This window comes from Triturus cristatus, chromosome 3_1 (assembly GCF_964204655.1).
Source record: "Triturus cristatus chromosome 3_1, aTriCri1.1, whole genome shotgun sequence".
In the NCBI taxonomy this organism is placed as follows: Eukaryota; Metazoa; Chordata; class Amphibia; order Caudata; family Salamandridae; genus Triturus; species Triturus cristatus.
The window spans coordinates 812,791,664-812,814,405 of record NC_140583.1 but is presented as its reverse complement, the minus strand read 5'-3'; the positions used below and the strand labels follow the sequence as shown (position 1 = coordinate 812,814,405).

Genomic DNA, 22,742 nt, shown 5'->3' with positions numbered 1-22,742 from the left:
AGACACGTACCCATACTATGTTTACATTCAGCAAACGGACGCATCCTCACTAAACAATATTATATGCATGTAGAGTTTATGACACACTAAACTAAAGTGTACCACTCGGTACATAATGCAAGGCCCCCAGACACGAGCTCCTTCCTTACCCCAATAACCTTGCCACAAATTACTACCGAACAACGTAATGAGCCGAATGAGCCATTAACTCTGCTAGAAGTTCACGAGGCGATACGCTCCTTGGCCACAGGCAAATCACCATGTCCTGATGGTTTCTCGACCAAATACTACAACGCTTACCAACAAGATTTGGCACCGCAGCTTCTCAGTATGTTTCATGAGGCGCAGGAGGCAAGCGCCTTGCCTAACACCTTACGGGAATCTCTCCTGATATCGCAACTGTAGCCAAATAGAAATGCGGAGCTAGTTAGCTCCTACCGCCCGCTGGCACTTCTAAATACTGATTACAAAGTGTTGGCAAAAATGTTAGCATGTAGACGGGCCCTACTGGTCCCGTCGCTGATCCATCCAGACCAAAACGGTTTTGTACCCACACGCAGTATGTCATTAAATTTACGCCGCTTGTTTAGAGTAGCACACTATTCCAGAACTGCCTGGGAATCCTCAGGATGCCTGGTGCCGGATCTGGAGAAGGGGTTTGACACTCTGGAATGGGACTTATTTGTCACATTGCACAAACATGATTTAGGAGAGGAATTCCTGAGTCTTGTTCTATTACTTTATAGCCAGCCGACAGCCAGGGTCAAAATAGGCCCATACCTATCCGACCAGATTTCTATCGAGTGGGGCACGAGGCAGGGCTGCCCACTGTCGCTGCTGCTACTTACACTGGCCATCAAACCCCTGGTCACGTCACTGCGCAGATCACAAGAGGAGTGGGGAATCCAAATAGGTGACGGCCTGCACGGAGTGTTGCTATATGCAAACGATCTGCTAATTTACCTAAAGGACGTTAGACTACCTTGTGTGGTTGTGGAGCAAACACTGTTAGAGTTTGCGGCCGTTTCGTGACTCCGGGTAAACTGGGATAAATCAGGCTTATACCCCTTCGTAGCCACCATTCCGAACCCACGACTAACCATTGACAGTCGACATTACGGTATTTGGGTATACACATTTACAGGGACCTGACAGACCTCCACAAAGGCAATTTATTGCACGCCATTACTGTGGTGCGAGCGCAGATTGCCTTTTGGAGCACACTGCCACTAACAGTTATGTGCCGAATCGCACTGATATAAATGGTGGTGCTCCCGTGCCGTTTGTCTTATTTTCTAAATCTGCCGTCCTGTCTTAGACCAGCGCTGTTCAAGAATCTAGAAACGGACCTGATGAAGTTTATCTGGGGCACGTCGTCGCAGCAGGGTGGCCATGACCAAAATGTACCCTTCAACAACTTGTGGAGGCCTTTCACTGACACATATGGAGCAAAACTATCTTGCTGTTCAACTCCAATGGGTAGCGCGATGGCTGAGTGCACGCCAATTGGAAGACTTGGTGACCCTAGCACCGGCTCTCACTCATTTGCAGGTAGTGGAGTTGTTCCACCCCAGCAGGAAGGGCAGACTGCCAGCCCAGCTGATGCTTTATGTGGCCCATTAGTGCTATTGCCGTAGCCTGTAGCTCACGCGCAGCGTGATCTTTTACACACGTCCCTTCCTAAAGGGAGCACGCCCAGGAGACACCGCGCTGTTACGGGTGTGGAGCTGGTGCAATGGGATGAGGCTGGCGTACTGACGGTTTTTTCAATGAGGGTCATCTACTACCTTTTGAGGTACTGGCAGAGAACTCAGGTTTGCCGCAGGGCCAATTTTTACTACATGCAGCAGTGGTAAGCACGCTGCAACTTACATGGGGCAACATAGCACAGGAACCGCCCACGCACCTAGTTGTGCAGTATTTACACGAATTGGGTACAGGCCGTCACCTCGTCAAATGGTATGCGGGATCACTGAGAACATACATGGCGCCACAATTGAGCTCACTGCGTGCTCACTGGGAGGCAGATTTGCAGCGCCCCTGCACTGAGCATGAATGGTTGGCCATCCTCGAGGGTTCCTCCCGAATCCCCCGCAATGCAAGATTCTGGCTCATCCAGTACTACATAGTACACAGAGCCTACCTAACACCAGCCAAAAATCAATAAATATTTTAATCGTGCTGATGCCGGCTGTCCACGGTGTGGTGAAGTCGGGGTTGACTTGCTTCACATGGTTTGGTCTTGCCCGGACATACAGCAGTATTGGAGAGCAGTCACCACGACCCTGGCGCAGTGCAAAGAGCGAGCACCGAGTTGGAACTGGGAGGTATGCATATTGAGATTATACCATAGATCTGACAAACATAAAGTGACGTTCCGTTATATAGATCTAGGTCTCATGGCCAAACGACTGATCACGCGACGCTGGAAGTCACCTAACCCACCTGCAGAGAGGGCCTGGTTCCAATCGCTGCGCTGCTGGGCACAGGCTGAGATTAGAAAGACAGTGGTTCCTATGGAATAATATCAATATTGGTAATAGGATGCAAAATCGCAATGTAGGGCTTAAGTGATGTCAGAGGGAGAAGAAACCACACGTACCAATGATTCAAGATAACACAGTAATGTTTATATATTTAAAACAGGGATATATACAATGAGAAAGAGAATTGAAAAATATTTGTGCGTGGTGTCCAAAGTGAAAACAGGAACCTAAAACAATAGTGAAAGTAGTGACAATTTTACAAGGTTTCAATATATACAGGTGAACAGCAGCTATACACATTAAAATGTGCTGTATAATGGTTTGCTTTCTTTTTGTGTCGACGAGGTTTCGACCCTCTAGCGGATGTGGGGTCTCATCAGGACCTAGGGATTTAGGGACATCTGATGGTTGTAATGCGCAGCCGCGTGAAAAAAGTGTGTGCCACACGTGAGTGAAAAGAAGAAAAGGAAATACTCACAATGGGACCCGGCCGGGTACCCCAGTGTGAGTGGGGGAAGGGCTGGCAGTGTTGGGTAATGCAGAGTTGAGGTAGATGACACTACAGCATTAATAGGTCGGTAGTGTTGCTGGGACCTTTCTCGAGGTGTGCTAGCGAGTAATCGCTGCCGAGCCCTATCTTGTGAGAAATAATCCAGCCTTGACCTAGTAGTCACGGACCGCTCAGGAAATAGTTGAATAGGATAAACGCAGCTGTCAACGATGTGAAGCCCGGGGTAAAGAAGGTAGAGTTCCCAAAACGCGAGTGAAAATCCACCGCGGGGATACAGCAGCGTGAGTTTGCTGTGCAGGTTCAATGAGAGGCACAGGCTGAGAGCATAGCACTGCGTCGAGAAGATGCGATAGGCGTCCGTAAACAGCCATTCGCAGGGTGCTGGGATGCGATTCTGGCGAATTTTCCCACTATATGGCAGAACCAGACTGACGTGCCCACTCACTCACCTGACCGAAATATGACCCGGGCGACATAATTAGATCGCAAGACCCGTGTTGCTAACTTGCTTAGAAACACATATGCGGAGACAGTCGCATAACCCTTCACTGACTATTGTCCAAGCCAGTTAAAACCGTGCATGGCGTGCAACCATTGCATGGTGGACATACTGTAGGGTAGGGTATAGTACAATCAAAACATGCCCAAGCGCTGTGTGCAGGCGAGCAAATAGTACTTGCAGTTACTAGGTATTGGAAGTGCATCGTATTATTATGTTAAGTTATAATTTGAATCACAGGAGTCAATGTGAGGTTTCCTTTGGTTATATTAATGTTGCGTTGCAAACAGTCTTATTCGCTATCCCTCAGGCTGGCAAATTTGTACTAAGATAATACCAGTTACGTTTATGATGTATTGATGTCTAATCTAGATGCGCTTCACTTGAAAACTGTTAAAGGTGAAATACTGGTATCGAATCACGAATGTATGGTAATAGTACTGCCTGAAGTGTACTTGTGTAATGTAACATTGAAAAAATTAATAAAAACACATTTAAACAACAACAAAAAAAGGACTCCCTAGCCTTGAAATACTGGCAGAACTTCACTGACGGGAAAAGGAGGTTTCTGTGGTAAAGTTTAGAACAAATTCAGATATTTGATCATGAAAACTTGAGGACATCATCTGTCAAGGTTTCAAACAAGTTCTTACCGAAGTGTAGGGTCAATCATTTTGTCCTTTGCCTCCAAGTGAGCAGCATCATTTCTAGATGACGATTACATTTTGTCGGTGTCACACACAACAACATTCAGGGCAACACTGTACAATGAAAAGAGTTGTCGCCAAACCAGAGCACAAGAAAAGCAGATTAATAGTGCAATTTTCCGCAGTCAAACATCCCCGTGAAACTGTGAGAATGCCCCAATCTTGATAGACAACAACCTGATTCGAAATAGTTCTATAGTCAAAAACGCATCTACGTTTCTATAGTCAGGTAAAGGTACAACACAAAAAACAGTTGGAAGATTATGTTTGGGTGCATGAAAACTATCACATCTGGACTTGGTTAGTACCATTGCCCCAGTGACTGCTATAAAACTAACCTGGCTATCTTAATGATGTGGAATCTAATCAAATTCTAAGACTGAACCCCTTTTGATGTTTGAAACAGGCTTACCAAGTTAAACAGTTGATATTGATAGTTTCAAATTTGTTGAATCACCCTTTATGATTAGAGGGTTGCACTGGACTTTGCATGTCACATTGTGTTCTGTTTCAAAATTAAGATAACCATATTATCGTGCCTCTTGCATCAAATATTTTTGCATTTTTTATGTTTTGGTTTCTAGTACAATATATGATCATATCTGACACAACCATAAACGATATATGAGAGTTTACTAAATTAATTGCTTTATATATAAAATATACTTTGGGGTACTCTTTTTGTTTGAGTATGACCGGTCTAATTTCCCGAGTCTTATCACTGGATCATCTCATGGTGGTCACGATGAACAGTGCCACCAAACCACTGGTGCTACACAAACAAATGATGGACGGAATGCTGAATAAATCATACATTCACCCCCAGTCAAGAGATATGGGTTAAATCCATTGTTCTTTTGCGCACCATGCCACCCCAGTTTAGACCCAGCTATATGCAAATCAATGTTGACCCTGTGCCTCATGGGAACAGTCCAGGCCATACTGCCAAGCCAGGTTCTCCCTGGACCGGAAACAAGCATCCTGGGACCGGTTTCTGGGTATTACCCTTCATCGGCCAGGCTAGCTTAAATTCAGTGGCACAGTGAGCAAGGGACCCACGTCTTGGCATGATTGCAAGTGTCCTGGATGCAGGCTCTAATTCTGTCTGGTACCAGTCTTCAGGTTGGTGTCCTAATTGATGTCCGGTTTTCCTCATATAAGCTCTCTCATATGGAAGGACCTCTTTGGGAAAAGCACTGGGGAATCATCCAATCCCGAAAAGTAGTCAGGACTGAAACTTAGCTTGCGTTGAGACTGGGCCCGACAGTGCTGGTTGGGCAAAGAATGCTTGGGCTGGTTCTTGGACTTCGAGAGCTCCACCAGAGAGTGTTGAGCTGCCTCACATGATGAAATATTTATGCACGAGTGGTAACTAGAGTTCTTGATGCTTGAACTATTCCCCGTTATCATACTTGGAATCCTCTGTAATGTTTACATAACAGCCTACACATACACCCAACTGACAATGAAACAAAACTGAATATATAAATGTATTCACCTCATTTTAAGACCCATACTTTGGTCAATAAGGTAGACAGACACAGAGTTTCGCTCTTCTCCACAGGCTTAATGGCTCAGATGTTTCAAGAAGTAAGAGGAAAAATAACCATATGACCCCGAGAAAGAGAGGGCTCCATTCAGATCAGTAGAAAATGCTATTGCTGGGGAACTGTAGCTACAGATACGTCACTTTTTCCCCCCAGCATAGGTATTTGACAGATATGCATGCTTGAACTAAGAGCACGAAAGCACTATTACGCAACACAAAAGTGGAAGGCGGGACTGAGGCTCACCTTAGTGAAAAAGGTTATGCAGCACCCATTATGCAGACATGTTCTGACGATGCTGCCAGAAAGCCTGTCAGCGTGGCACCTGTGTTGAGTTCTGTTCCACGCAGAGTGGATAGTAGAGCTTTGGAAAGAGGAGAAGGGACGTCCCAGAGGGTAGTGGGTGGATGGGTAACAGGAGGCCGGGTATTCTATTTTTATATTTTGGCAAGGTATGTGGAGGATTTAAGAAAGGGTGATGTGTGTGGCACGATACCAGGTGTATTTTGGACAAATATGGCCAGGAAGATAAATGCAAAGGATGGGGGCGATAGACTGGGTAGGAGTATTTGTAATTCTTGGAAGAGAGGTGAAGAATAATGCTAAGGGTGATGTCGGAGGGTATCGGGTACCTTTTTTCAAATGAGTTTGGTAGAGGGTAGGAAAGGCCATAGAAAGGTGGTGATGAATGGCAACACGTCAGATGCGAGAAAGGGAAGAAGGCGAGGCCATGCTGTGTATGGCTTCTTCACGACTCTACTTTGGCAATGGGGATGACCGCTGGAGTAGAAGAAATAGAGGGGCAAATGCATAACATAATTAAAGAATAACGGGGATCTTTTTCACCTCTGGTTTCTCATTGAACCCTTTGGTGAAAAACGTCCCAGCTACCCAGTTACCTATTTATAATTCTGCAAGCTCTCCCCTTTCAATAGCGTGCTCTGGCTACCACGCTTTGCAATGGGTAAAATTCTCTGCTTCTATCTAAACAGAGCCTACATCACCTGTCAATAAACCTCGAGTTTTATGCATGATCACGCCATGTGGTACAAGTCCCCAATACTATAGTTTGGGCAACTAGGGCAAAGTGTTGAAGATTTACATTAATTTAATGAAAGAACAAGGATATGAATATAGCACATTAATCCTAAAAACGTACCTATGATGCTGGAAGAATTCAGACTGCAGACCAATTTCCAAACAGCATCTAAATTATGAGTTCTACCTTATTCATAAAAATAGTATTTAATGTTACTGGTTAAAAGTTGCTCAAACCATGTTAGCAGTCGGTTGATTTCCACTAAAGGCAGAGTCTGGAAGGGACTGATCAACCGACAATGTATAAAAGCCTTCCAGCCAGACTGTTCCTTTATGGACTGCTGAACTAACCCTGAGATTCCATCCCGACTTAAATCAGAGTATTTTGTACCAGGTATCTTTGCTACCTTCCATATTTTCATGATGTTCACGTCCAAAAAATAGAGATGACTTTTAAAGTCTACTACAATAGCGTAGAATTTTTGTAGACTATATTTTGTCTTTAAATTAGGCAAAATCTTGTAGCGCTCTCTCTTGATGCATAAGAAACCATCGGAGAACATCCAACTCCTTTCACCATATATAACAAGGTTATCCTCATAATGGTCGGGGGAGGGTGAAAAGATGACAGCGTGTAAATTGCATTGCCATTGCGACTTCATTAAGCATTTCAAACTTCCAGGTGGGCGATGACCTGGCCATATAAAACTAGCAAAAAGGCATTCTATTTTAGTAACAAAATCTGTTTGTAAGGGACACAGAAAAGTAAAGAATACAAAAAAAGTATACAACAGGCATTTAAATTAAGGCACCTTTCCGCATGGTTAAGCAACGATTCGGTTTTGGTCAACACAGTAGATGAGAATAAATAACTCCTCCGTATTCCAATTAAATAATACATTATTAAAAAAATAAAAGGTGGCTTGTATCAGGGGTTTACAATTAGAGATGAGCTGTGTGTGTGATACCTGGGCAAGAGATTTGAATATAAAGAGAAGGCCCACCATGCCTCTTTTTAGAGTTAAAGGTGCAACACCCCCCCTCCACCCCCTCAAGCGCCCTCTCCCCCTCACCCGGCAAGGGTTTTTGAGGGTCAAGGAGTTCATACATACGGGTGGTGTGGCCCTGTATTGAGCTGCACCTTCTGCTCCGTCTGCTCTACGTTCTGGAACTCAACACTAAACCACGACAAGAAGCCGTGCATGGGTCCTGGCTTCATCACTTTAAAGAAGAACTGCCCCGTCATTCTCTGAAGAGAAAAAAAAAAAAAGGAAGTGAGAGGTCAGAGGGGCCATTTTTTCCACAATACGAAATCTAGTTCTGATTAGAAAAGATGCACAAACTACTGCCCAATCAGAATCAAGACACATAAACCTCAGCATATCCAATAACAACATCAAATGGATCTCAATAATTAGTTACCTAACTATTAGCAAAGCTCTCACTTACTCTTTCTTTGAAAGTTCTCCACCATCGAGCTGTGAATACCAATAATATTTGAATGCAGTAAAACTGTTAATACTCTCACTCAGGTCATTTGGGCTTTTTAATTAGTAGCCAGTGAGCAAAGAGTGCTGCTTCCCAACTCTATGCAATCTGGTGCACTTGAAGCTAGGAATGGTATCAATTTGGGAGAACTACGCTTACAACTAAATAATTCATTCTTCATCATGGTGGGGTTTCTAAAACTTGGCTATGCGTTTTAACAGATCACCATGAAAGCAGTGGTTACCTCAAAAGGTGGATGGCAAGAGAGGTACTTCATCTGAAAAGGAAAACTGGTTATGTCTTTTCCATATTTCTGGTTGTCTAACTTCCGATCTAAAGAGAGCTGCCTTGGTACCTACAGAATCTGGCTCTGTATAATCCAAAACTAAGGTTCCATGTAGTATTCACTCAATATTTCTATATTTTAGTAGCACGACCTTATAGTCTCCCTCTTTTGAAAAAAGAAGTGGGCATATTCTCAGAAATCAATGGTTTTCAGATAGTACTGCAAAAACAATGAAATAATGCTTGGTGTAAGTATGAGCATTATTCGTGGTTGCTTTGCAGATCTCTTTTTACGGCACGCAAATTAAAAAGTACAGTTGTAGCTGATATGCCCCTCAGTGAATGGCTGTCAGTCAGTCAAAGAACTTCATTCGGTCATTACGACCGTCAAAGTGCAAAAGAGTACAGTGATATTTTGTGTTTGTTTTCTTACAGCAGAATTGTATAGAATCTACAAGGAAAACTGCAATGGCATACTTTGACAGAAATTGTGCGTTTCTATGCTATCGTAGAATAGAGAGGTCTTTAGCATCTGGAGTAACTTAATATTTACTGCAGATGTACGGTTTGTTAAAAGGGGGGAGATTGAGAGCCTGGTTTATACGAAACTATGACATTTTTTTAGGAGCAAATCCAAGATGAATCCTTTGTGTGATGTTCTCTTCAAGTTTGTGGATTCATGATAGCACCATGATGAATTCAACTTTACAAGACACAAACCTAACGGGGCAAGATTATTTGTGCTGAAATGGTATCACCATACATTTTTGAGGACCATGGTAAGTTCCTAATTAGGAGCTATCTTGTGATCTCTAGAAACTTTCTTAGAAAACCTTCCAGATATATATATATATATATATATATATATATATATATATATATATATATATATATATATATATATATATATATATATATATATATATATATATCCCATTTCCCCCTGGTTATGGCTGCCAGATACATAGCTACAGAATATTGCTGGAGGCCTAATGCTGCAAGTTCTAGCAGGTAAGGCTAAATGCTCTTAGGAGAAAATATTATTGGATGCAATTTATTTTAGCAGCACAAAGAAGTGCTACCTCTTTTTCAAATACCATTCACTAGGAAAATGTAGACCTTGCTTCTATGATGAACTCTGTACTTCTCTGGTCAGCAGACTTGGAAATAGTAGGTCCTTTACCTAACGTAGTGTCATACCTGGTACTAGTAATTGCGTTACCAGAAGTAGTAAGCATAATATTACTCCGAATTTAGAAATCAAGTGAGGAATAATGTGTGGAAACTGCGTTACCACTCGTTTTCCCACATTGAAGCTGAACAATTAAGCCTGAATTCCAGTACAGAGTTGGGGTAGTATGGCATTTGTAAAGCTGTAACAGCACATTTCTCCATACTCAAAATTCATGAAAAAACACACTTTCACCACGTTGAACACTTTTTTTTCACCTCCTAATAAACTCTAAATGAGGGCATATTTATTTGTAAAGGAAGGCTGCTCTGAGAGGTGAATCCTGCAGTATATTATCCATAAATGTCTTGCACCAAATTCTCAAAATTACCTCCTGCAACAAACTCGACTGGGGGTGTTTGGATGCAAAGTTTAAGCATTTCTGGTTTATTTTGCACCAGTGGTGCTAATTCAGAACTCAGCATCGGCTGTCCATCATCACATTTTTCACACTGGACAAGTGTCTTGATAAGAGGGTCTGCAGCCTTGTGGCCAATAGAATTGAGCCCTGCCCCACCCTCCAGCACACCCCAGCCGGCACAATCCGCCAGAAATTTGGGAATCATTTTAGACAGTCAGCTTTTGATGGCTGGCTAGTTCACTTTGGTCTCTGCCACCTATTTCAGCATTCTCATGATGCTTAGAAAGAATTTCGAATGGCTACCAAAGTACACTAGGAAAGCAGTAATGCAAGTCCTCAGTACCAGTATTTACATTACGGTGCTGCTCTATACGTAAGCATCTCTTCCCACCCTCTGAAGAATCTGCAGGTGGGTCAGAATCCAGCTGGCAGGCATGTAGTGAACCATCCCCCACCACCGTATCCAACCACCTGTGCAGTCTCCACTGGCTCCCCATCCACAAGCACACAATTTTTAAGCTTCTCTGTCAAACATGTAGGGCACTCCCTAACTTGGCCCCATTCTGAAAATGTGTATTTGTAAAGCACACATTCACCCATGGGGGTAAACATCGTTTACAACGAAGTTTAAACATTGTATGCCATTACAACGCAGTCATTAAAATGACCGCGTTGTTACATTGCATGCCATTACAACGCAAGCCGTTATAACGGGGTCTTTATAGGGTAAATTCAGAATTATCACTCCAATGTTAAAGTGAGCATTATTTCTTTCATTCAGCCGTTTCCTCGGATCAAGAGTTTGTTTAGGAGCTTCAAAGAGAGCAGTATTAAATCTGAGATGTATTGAAGGGAGTGCAAGAACCCAGTACACTTAGTATGACCATTGACTGATCATCATGTCATTGTCTTGTTTTTCCAGCATTTTCTTTGTACAGTGAGGTACATCTGAGTATTATGTATTTATCTTTCAGTTATTCAACCACTGGCAATTTTGAGGTGCATTTTTCAGTTTATGTCTAATTGTAATGCCAGTTAAATTGGTCTGACAATGTCTTTGCCGCCCTTCTCAGCCTCAGAACTCTTAAAACATCTCCTGAGCCAGCACCGTGAGATCTGCCTCTGCGATTCATCCTGTTGCCCTTGCTAACTCCTACTGTCCCTCTTTTTTTGCCCAATAGGCTCAGCCAAGCGTGGCCTCCGCAACGTCTTGTATCCCTTTACCTATAAATCACCTAGATATACCTTCAAGCTTGTATTTTCCTCTTTGACTAGCATATCACTCTGTTGTTTCCCAGAGCAGGTTAAGTAACCCCAATGAAATAATAGAATAGTAGGGACAGATGTTTTAGCATGGCTTGAACTAATGGTGACACTCTGCCTTGTTTGTCTTATGGCTCGCCTTATATTTATATTCCACCGGACTTGACAGTCTGCTTTGCCATTCTGTTCGGGCATAGAGTGTATGACACAAATATATCATTTGATTTATTTCACATCACTATCTGCTTTACATGGCATTTTATTTAGTTTCATTCCCAAGCTTGTGTTTCATGTCATTAATTTGAAGATCAGTGAAACACATAACGCATCGGATAAAAGAGAATATGGTCTTTTTTTTACCACCTAGTTCAAATGTGTTTTTCTCTATCATGCATGTGGTAAAGTTCATGGTAAGGAAAATCTTGAGATTGTAGAGTAATTGGAGCCAGACTAAGTGTGTTTATTAGGTGACATTCATGGCCAGCCCATCTCTGTCGTATTTATACAGTTGTCGCTCTGACATAGGAGGGTTTGCAAGGGGCTCAAGGGTAATTGTGTCTTTCATACAGTGAACGACAAGGATAAATTACTTACCTGTAATCCTAGTTCTCTTCCAGGGGTATACTCATCAAAGTCATAAGCACTGAATAATCCCAGCCCACGTGCGGGACCCCGGAGTATATACAAAAATACATATATATGTGTATGTTTATTTATTTACTTATTATTTATTTGAAAGGTTTTATAAAGCGCGAACAAGACCCAGAAACGGTATCAGAGCGCTGTACAGAGAGGACAATTAGCGTTGCCATGGGGATACAGTAAAATTACAATACATAGCATAGGAAGGATCAGGTGAAGGCCCTACTAGAAGAGGCTGTGCAGTTTAAGCAGAGCACTACACCCTAAGAACGATACAGTACAAATGTAAAGCATATTAGAGAGAAAGATTGTCAGGCATACATTTCAATACACAAAGTAAAAAAGATTGTTAATTACTCGAGAGAAGTGATTATCACAAGAACATAGAGGCTATTGCTGATGAAGTTCTTCCAAAAGTAGCCATTTGACCCATTTCTTAAAAGAAGCAGTTGAGGGGTTGGTTCTGATTTCCGTCTGAAGGGCATTCCAGATTCTTGGCGCCAGGCCTGAGAAGGTGCGATTGTAGGTTCTTTTTTTGTTGAATTTGGGTGGTTTCAGGAGTAGGGTATTCGAGCTTAAGTTTAGACTGGAACCAGAGAGCTCGAGTTTCTTTGCCAGGTAAACGGGGCTATTGCGATGAATAGCTTTGTGTGTCAGACAAGCAACTTGAAGCAGATCCTTGCTTCAATGGGAAGCCAGTTAAGTTGAATTTTGTCAGGTGTAATCTGATCATGCTTTCTGGAGCCTGTGATTAGTCTGGCAGAGGCGTTCAGAGTAGCTCTTAGTGGCGCTAACCTTGCTTTAGTAAGCCCTGCTAGGGTTACCAGGCTATATTCAACTCGCAAGATAACAAGTGATTGGACTGCTGATTGGACGTCCTCAGGAGGTAGGAAAGGTTTGATTTTCCTGAGAGTGTTGAGCTGATGGTTCGCACTCTTAGAAGTGGCCCTGATGTGTCCTTGCACGTTTAGAAATTTGTCCAGAGTGACACCGAAAGAAATGAAATGAAATGAAATTGAAATGAAATTTTGTACTTGTATAGCGCACTGCTGCCCTAGCAACGGGGCGTCCTGGCGCTTGTACTCATACCGCTGTGGAACCCTTCCTGGCTTTCCCTGTGAAATGTCCACTCCTCGGCACCCCCAAGGTGAAGCCAGACATCCCCAGCGCTGTTGGGGCCGTTGTGGAGATTAAGCAAGCTATTGCCCAGAGTTGCATAGTGGGACCCATGATTAGAGTAGGCACCGAGGCGAGAATTATCAGGTCAGAGGAAATTGAGCCCAAGACCCGCCAAGGCAGGAATTGAACCCTGGTCCCGGGCTAGATCTCTGCATCAGGGTCTGCCGCTCTAACCATTGAGACACACTTCTCCACAGAGCAAGCGGAGTCCACCACGTGTGGGGAGCAGTTGAGTGCAGAGATATCTTTGATCCAGTTTTGCGTTGGGGTCTCTTGGTTGCGGGGTGTAATCAGGAGAAATTCTGTTTTGAGTGCATTTAGTAACAGATGGTTATGTGTTAGCCATTGTTGAGTTTTTGGGAGAGCTCCATTAAGAGTTTTAATGTCATCTGGAGAGGAGATCTTCAAATACAGTTGCGTATCATCTGCGTACATATGGTATTGAATGTTTGACCCATTCAAAATAACAGTTAGTTCCATGAGGAGATTGAAGAGCGTTGGCGGAGAGAGCAGATCCCTGAGGTACCCAGATAGTGACCGGGGTGCTTGCAGCCAAAGATTGGTTGATTTTGATTCGCTACGTTCGATTGTGCAGGAAGGAGGAGAACCAGTTTAAGACAGGGCCAGATAGCCCCATCCTATATTGCAGAAGGTTAATCAAGTTATCATGTTTGATAGTGTCAAAACCAGAGGACAAGTCTAGAAGAGTTAGAAGACAAGGTGTGTATGATGAGCAAAAAAGTACAGAGTACCTCCAAAAACATACATACACATGTATACATATATAAACATGCAGCCTATTATACCTCATAAATACTGTAAAAGAGAACATACACTAACAATGTTCCAAGACAGCCCTTTATTTTTAGAGAAATAATAAGTAATAGCTGGCGATTAGCCCAGAGGCTGCATAGATGAAAAAACAGAACAGTACAAAAAACTTGGTACCTTGCCGTTAAGACTTCCCAGCACCTGGAACACAGAGCCTTTAAGACCTCCCATCATGCACCACAGGTGACAGGTCAGGTCTTTTTTACGGTGTACTATCTTTTAGGAACCAGGACATAAGGTGCAAAACATGCTATTTTACTGTCACTACTCGCCCGGGGAGGCGGGAGGGTTGTTTATGACTTTGATGAGTATACCCCTGGAAGAGAACTAGGATTACAGGTAAGTAACTTATCCTTCTCTTCGAGGGGATACTCATCAATAATCAATAGTCATAATCACTGAATAGAGTAGCAAGCCCATACCCACTTCCACGCGGACGAGCAACAGCACCAATACAGTAAATACAGCACCTTAACATTGAATTATCCAAACAAATTTCTTAACGAGGCTTGCTCAAACTGAGCATCCGCCTGTGTGTCAGAGTCCAAACAGTAATGGCGAGTGAAAGTGTGTACTGATCGCCATGTGGCTGCTTTACAAATTTCTGCCATAGGTACATTCCTAAGGAGAGCCGTGGTCGAGGCTTTCCCCCTGGTAGAATGAGCCTTTGGTTTGCCCGGAAGGTCTTTGTTGGTTAGTTGGAAGGACAAAGATATACAAAACACTATCCACCTAGAGATAGACCTTTAGGAAGCCGCAGACCCCATATTTATGGAACCGTAGTTTATGGTTAGGTGGTCGGATTTTCTCAAGGCCTTTGTTTTGTTCAAATTGAATTTCAGAACCCTCTTGAGGTCGAGTGAATGAAGGGTCCTCTCTGGAGGATTTGAAGGGTTAGGAAAGAGTGTGGGTAGAGTAATGGCCTGATTAATATGGCCTGGATCTCACTCACTCTGTGAGCAGAGGTGATGGCCACTAAAAAAGCGGCCTTCCATGACAAGTGATGTAGAGAAGCTCTGTGAATAGGCTCAAAAGGAGCACCCATCAATTTAGCAAGAACTATATTGAGCTCCCAAGGTGGAGATGGAGGTCTGATCGGTGGGTAGATGTTTTTTAACCCCTCAAGAAAATCTTTAACCACAGGAATTTGGAAAAAGGAAACCTATTTAGGGGATTTTCTGTATGCTGTCATAGTCGCTAGATGGACCTTTATGGAAGAAAATTGAAATCCAGATTTGGCCAAACGCAGCAAATACGGAAAGATCACCTGCACTTGACCCCGAACGGGATCATGACCATTGTCCATGCACCATAAGCAAAATTTGTTTCCACTTGAACGCGTACGATCTTCTGGTGGAAGGTCTTTTGGCTTCTTTGAGTATGTTCATACTTTCCAAAGGCAAATCTAAGTGTCTATATTGAAGGCCTTCAGGACCCATGCTGTCAATCGTAGTGGGTGAGAGATTGGGGTTAAATACCTTCCCTTCATACTTGGACAGCAAGTCTGAACGGCATGGTAACCTCTTGTGTGGAACCTCTGTTAACTGAAGAGGGTCCGGGTACCACCACTGACGAGGCCATTCTAGGGCTATCAGTATCATTTTGGTATTGGTCCTGGTCCTGTAGAACTTGTTGATCACTGTGGGAATCAACGGGTTTGGTGGAAAGGCGTACAGTAATCAATCAATCAATCAATCAGTTATTTGAAAAGCGTACTAATCACCCGTGAGGGTCTCAAGGCACTGAGCTGGGGTGGGGGTGCAGCTACTGCTCGAACAGCCAGGTCTTGAGAAGTCTCCTGAAGGTCAGCAAGTCCTGGGTCTGTCGCAGCTCTGTGGGGAGGGTGTTCCATATCTTGGCCGCGAGGTAGGAGGTCCTGTGGATGAGTGGGACGGTGGCGAGGTCAAGGTCAGCGGAGCGAAGCTGGCGTTTGGGGTGTAGAAGGTGATATGCTTGTTGAGGTATGCTGGTCCGGCGTGGTGTAGTGCTTTGTGAGCGTGGGTGAGGAGCTTGAAGTGATCCTCTTCTTGACTGGGAGCCAGTGCAGGTCTTTCAGGTGGGTAGTGATGTGAGTGTGGCGGGGAATGTCGAGAATGAGGCATGCAGAGGCGTTCTGTATGTGTTGGAGTCTCTTCTGGAGTTTGGCCGAGGTTCCTGTGTAGAGGGCGTTGCCGTAGTACAGCCTGCTGCGGACGAGGGCCTGTGTGACTGTCCTTCTGGTTCCAGTGGGGATCCATCTGTAGATTTTGCGAAGCAGGAGGAGGGTGTTGAAGCAGGAGGAGGAGACGGCGTTGACTTGCTGGGTCATTGAGAGCGATGAGTCCAGGATGAACCCCAGGTCACGGGAGTGGTCGGTGGGTGTGGGTGCGTCTCCCAGGGTGGTTGGCCACCAAGAGTCGTCCCAGGCGGAGGGAGTGGATCCGGGGATGAGGACCTCTGTCTTGTCCGAGTTAAGTTTCTGGCGGCTGGTCTGCATCCAGCTGGCGACGGTCTTCATTCCTTCGTGGAGGTTGGCTTTGGCGGTGGCGGGGTTTTTGGTGAGTGAGAGGATATGTTGAGTGTTGTCGGCGTAGGAGACGATGTTGAGGTTGTGCGAGAGGACGATGTTGGCGAGCGGTCCAATGTAGATGTTGACGAGGGTAGGGCTGAGGGATGATCCTTGGGGTACTGTCGGTGAGGAAGGAGGTGATCCAGTCCAGGGCTTTGTCGCATATTCCTGCGTCGTGTAGGCATGTGCCTAGGATGTGGTGGCAGACCGTGTCGAAAGCGGCCGAGAGGTCCAAGAGGAGGAGGGCTGCGGTTTTGCCGTTGTCCATCCATTGCCTGAGGTTGCTGGCGGCTGTGTCGGTGGTGTTTGTCGGTGGGTCTCGGGCGAGGGCGGTGATGAGCTGGTCTTCCGTGAACTTGTTCCAGCTGCGGTAGGGAGTCCGTAGCGGGTGGTGGTGCGCGGTGGGTTTCTTGAAGGTGAAGTGGACGCAACGGTGGTCGGTCCAGTGGAGTTCGGTGGTGTGGCTGAAGGTGACGAGGTGGCTGGCTGAGAGTATGGGGTTGAGCGTGTGTCCGGTGGTGTGGGTAGGGGTCGTGACGAGCTGTTTGAGTTCGAGGTTGGCGAGGTTATCGAGCAGAGCAACGTGAGTTGCTGTCACCGGCGTTCTCTAGGTGGAAATTCATGTCTCCGAGGAGGATGTAATGTCTGAGATAATTTTATCAAAAGGGCATTCCCCCGTGAACCTGGTTGGTGAAACCTGGATGCGAAGACAGGGCATTTCGCGTTTGCCGCATCTGCAAACAGGTCTAAGTCTGGCACTCACAAATGGTGGAAAATGTCTTGTGTGACCTCGTTGTTGAGCACCCAGTCGTGAGCTTCGACGAAGTCCTGACTTAGGGCGTCTGCCTGGACGTTGAGAGTTCCTGGGAGATGAATCGCCACGATTGTTACATTTCGTGCGAGAAGCAATTTCAAGTTGGTCTGAGACTCCAGAGAGAGAGGTCTCGACCGGGTACCCCCCGTTTTTTTCAGATAATGCATTGTTGTGGTGTTGTCCGTTTGAAACAATAGGGAACGAGACTGGAAAGAGGGGAACAGTGATTTGAGAGCTAGGTGTACTGCTCTCAGCTCTAGGAGGTTGATGTGATACCCTTGTTCTGTCTCTGACAAAGCCCTTGTACTTGGAGAGGACCCATATGATCCCCCAGCTTTGGAGGGAAGCATTCGTGCCGATTGTCCGAGTAGGAGGGTCCTGGTGAAAAGGAACTCCCTTCAGTAGATGGGATCGCTTCATCCACCATCTGATGGAATCCTTGGGCGATTGGGGGAGAAACACACGGTCATCCCAGCGGATCGATATTTGTATCCACTGGTCCTCCAGAGATTGCTGCAGAGGACGCATATTTAACCTGGCGTTTGGTACGATGAAGATGCAGGATGCCATTGATCCCAGCAGCGATGACACCTGTCTAACTGTGGGATGCTGAAAAAGAAGAAGATTGTGACATTTTACGCGGATTGAGGATAACCTCTCCTTCGAAGGACACACGCTTGCCTTTGCGGTATCCAGAGAAGCACCCAGGTTGTGGATCTTTTGGGTCGGGTGTAAGATCGACTTTTTGTAGTTGACTTATAGGCCCAGCTTGCTCAGTAGTTGAAGGCAGTATGAGAGATGACTCTGAAGCAGAGCTCTTCAGGAGCTAGTCGTCCAGGTAAGGATTTATGAATATCCTTTGTTTGCGAAGAAAAGCTGCCACCACCACCATGCATTTCGAAAACGTCGGTAGAGCTGATTTGAACCCAAACGGGATAACCTTGAATTGGAAGTGCTGGAGAGCCACTTGAAATCGTAAAAATGTCAGATGTTTCTTGGAAACCGGAACATTAAAGTAGGCATCCTGCAGGTCTATTGAACACATCCAGTCCTCTTGGTGTAGATGAGGAAAGATTTGGTGCAGCGCTAACATCCGAAATTTTTCTTTGCAGATGAATTTGTTTAAAAACCTCAGGTCGAGTATTGGTCTGTATTCTCTAGTAGGGCCTCTTTTCTGTACCAGAAAATAACGAGAGTATATTCCTTGCCCTTGTTGTGGAACAGGGACTGTTTCTATGGCAACTTTCTGCAGAAGACTGTTCCCCTCCGCTTGCAACAAGTGGTGTTTTTGGAGACATTTTTCTCGCTGAGGTACTGATGGAGGTGGGGATTTGAATCTGAGCAAATAGCCATTCTGCACAATATTCAACACCCACTTGTTCTTTGTTATTTTCTTCCACTCTTCCAACAGAACATAATACTTCCCCCCACTGGAGTGGTCAACGGGCATGGAGGAAGCCATAGCTCATTGCTTTGCAGGTTGCTTTGTTGTAGAAGATGACTGTCTTGCAGCTCCCCTTCCTCAACCAGGCCTTCTCTGATAGTAGTGAGACCTGGGTTGATTTTGATGTTGCATGGCCCAGTGAGGGGTTTGAACCCTCTGCTGGAAGGAGCGCCAGTCGTAGGGACGGAACTTCCGTCGAAATTCCTTTCGTTTCTCCAATCCGATGGCTTTTAGAGTGTCCAACTCCGTTTTCATTTTGGATATCTCATCGTCTGCATGAGACCCGAATAGAGAGGAACCATTGAAGGGGAGATTCACAATTCTCCGCTGTGCATCCGGTTTCAACCCCATGAGGCGCAGCCAGGCTGAGCGACTAGAGCGAATGCCATGGGAGTAGCCATGGGCAGCCAGATCTGATGCGTCTGCAGCTGCACTAATGATTTGGTTTGCCACCAAGCCACCTTCTTGCAGGATTTCTTGAAAATCTTGCTGATCTTCTTTCGGCAGCTTTTCCATGAATTGTGCCAAAGAGTCCCAGAGTGATCTGTCATACCTCCCCAGGAGAGAGGAAGCACTAGCCACCTTCATCACTGATGCCTAAGTGTTACACATTCTTTTGCCCAGCTAGTCCACGTTTTTACTTTCCTTCTCCGGAGGAACTACAGAGGAGGTTGTCGCTGAATGTGCCTTTCTGGCTGCCGCCACTATGACTGAGTCTGGAGTGGGATCCGATCGAAGGATCCTGATCTGGGGCCTTATACTTTGGAAATAAGTGGGGGAACTGATCCCACCGTAGCTGGAGTCAGAAAAGTCTGCATCGCTGGTGCTAGCAGACCTGAGACTAAAGGAAGCAGAGGCCTAGCGAAGGATCTGTGGTGTAGAGTTTCAAATATGACAGATGCAGAGACTGCCGGTGCCAAGATATTAATGTTCAGTTTGCTGGCACCCCGGCATAGAACCTCATTAAAAATCCCTATATCATCAATCGGGGACACTCTGGATGGAGGTGTCGCAGACAAAGTTGGTGAATAGCCTCTAATGAAAGATCTTGAGGACGTGGACCATGACGGTGACCTCTGTCTTTTTCTCTTTGGGGTGGAAGAAGGACGAGATCCTGATCGCCTCCATGTCCTGAATCTTGAGCGTCGAGCCGACAGAGACCTGGCCCTACTCGGGGATCTGTGTGGAGAAGCCCTCGTGGATGCAGTAGGAGGAGGTCCAGCAGAGACTCTGAAGGGAGAGTATGTTCTGGAGAAATCCGAGCCTGGACTTCTGTGTGGAACCTTCCAGTGTCGTATGCTCTCTAGCCATCTTGGAGAAAGATTGACAGGAGGAGTCTTCGCTCCCGGAACCGGAGGTCCCTCCAGTGTAATCTGTATAATGTTAATGCCAGGCGAAGATGACACTTCACTCTACGTCGAGCGTATGGTTCGCGATGTCAACCTCGGCCTTTCTGGCACTTCCCCTGATGAGACAGCAGGAATTTTCTCCCTCGACGAACGATGTTTCGCCGACGACACGGAATGTACCGCCTTCAACGTCGACTGCTCCTGCGAAGAGACACTTGAGGACTCTTGTCTGTGCGAGGATGTCCTCGACGTCGGTCTCTTAGACGTCGACTGCACAGGTCAACCGCCTGTAGGCTTTCTGCGACGTCTTCGAAGGCGATCGTCGTGACGGCGGCGGAGTCCTCGACGTCGACCGCCTGTAGGCTTGTAGCGGTGTCTTCGCCATCGATCCTTTCGAAGCCAACCTTTGTGGAGGCGGTGGAGATCTAGACACCGACCGGTGTCTCGACGTCGACGCGTGTTTCTGTTTCAACATCAATTTATGTCTCTCGGGACCATCATATTTTGAGCCCGAAGTAGTATGCCTTGACGTCGACTTACTTTTCGGCGACGGAGGCTCTCGTCGCTTCGACTGCAATATGTCCCTTGACATTGATGCATGCCCTACTTGCTTTTCCGACGTCGATTTCGATGCCGACGGCAAACACTCAGAAATCTGCTTCCTTTTAGATGCTGGGGAAGCCGATCATAGCAGTTTTCTGCATTTTTCCTGAGAGGAGGGCTCTTTGAAGATAGGATTACTCTCAAGGCAACTTTTAGAATGTCCCTTTTCTCTCTCTAGCAAGGCATGAAGTCTAATCTTCTCTCTGTCACGCAGAGTTCTTCTGGAGAACTGCTGGCAATAATAGCATTTCGCTGGATTGTGTGAAGATGGCAAATACGCAATGCAAACAGGGTGAGGGTCTGATTGTGCCATTTTCTTCCCACAGGAAGGACAAAGGTTGAATAAAGCTGGCATTTCTGACAGAAAATAGTTGTAAAATTTGTCATAAAGTAACTGAAAAAGTTATCAGCAGTCACAAATGTCGAATACAGATGAAATAAACCAATTTCTGACAAGAAATAATCAAAAACTGACTAGCTCAAGCTCTAGAATCCTCACAGAAGGAGCCGGAAAAAAATAACTGACCTAACTGTCTCATGTGGTGCATGATGGGAGTAGGGGGTCTCCTAGAGGTCTTAAAGGCACGGTGTTCCAGGTGCTGGGAAGTCTTAAAGGCAATGTGGCAAGTTTTTTGTACTGTGATGTTTTTCATCTATGCAGCCTGCTATTACTTATTATTTCTCTAAAATAAAAGGCTGTCTTGGAACATTATTAGAGTGTATGTTCTCTATTACAGTATTTATATGAAGAATTATTTTCTAAAATGAGAAATCCACGTAATTTTGGCATATTAGTCTAATCGAGGTATATAATAGGCTGCATGTTTATATATGTATACATTTATATATTTATGTTTTTGGAGTTACTCCGTACTTTTTCGTTCAAACATACACATATATATGTATTTTTGTATATGCTTCGGGGTCTCGAATATGGGCGGGGATTATTCAGTGCTTATGACTATTGATGAGTATCCCCTGGAAGAGAAACAGAAGTTCTAATGCAATGTAGTTCAAAAGGCTAAGGACCATTCCCACACCATACTATGGCTGCTTTTTAAAATAATAAGATTTTTACATTGTAAGCATTTATGTAAAGGGTGGGAAAACCCTTGGAAGGAAATGGCACTATAAAGGAAGAAATTCTTCATACTAATTACACTGGAGTGTATATAAGAAGCTGGGTCTGACTACTGACCCTCTTTATCCAGAGGCGCTGAGAAACCATGGGCACACTGAAGTGTGCGGAATGATGTTGACCAGGCCCGGATCGGGCACACAGGTGGAGGGGCTACAGCTCTCTATCCCTCCTGAGAGTCTGGGTGGGCTATTTGTTTTGTTTATGTGGGGGGCTTGTGTTTGGGATTGAGGAAGATCCGACAGATTCAACGGACCTCAAGCAGTGCGATCTAAGTGCAGCCTCTTCACGACTGTTGCCTTGAACTGGCCCATCGTCAAACAAGTGTCTGCACATGTGTATCAGACTCTGCCAGCTGGGCCAGGCCCAGTTAGCACAACCTGTTCTGTGGCCAAGTGAGTAGCTACGCCAGCTCAAGCAACTCTGCCCTGCCTCTAGGCAGCACACGCAGGCCAGTCCTGCCAACACAATAACAAGAACAGAAAGGTACTGTGCAAGGGGTGAGACATCAGATGGGGTGAAGGGAGAAGAATTGTCTCTTTTGGAATAAACCTAACCGCAAACTCTTGAGTGTCACAGGACCCAAGGGAGCCTCACACAAACATTACCCACTTATTCCCCTCCAGGAAGGCAATTGTCCTCATGACATTGTTCAAACATTGGATAAGTGCCCTGGGTGAGCAGACCAGGCTGTCTTCCAGTCCACAGTGATTGCTACTCTGATAACTGTGTCCCAATTGAAGTGAGCTCTGTTGGTTATGTGTTTTATTGATTAGGT

At 45.2% G+C, this 22,742-nt stretch overlaps 1 protein-coding gene across 1 annotated transcript in view; it reads right to left on the bottom strand.

Moving 5' to 3' along the window:
- Positions 1–22,742, bottom strand: part of PRMT2 (protein arginine methyltransferase 2) — a 453,544-nt gene that overhangs the window by 82,496 nt on the left and 348,306 nt on the right. The window contains exon 8 of the mRNA XM_085646208.1: positions 7,901–8,037. Coding sequence (XP_085502334.1) covers positions 7,901–8,037 — 137 coding nt within the window. The remainder of the gene's footprint in view (positions 1–7,900; positions 8,038–22,742) is intronic.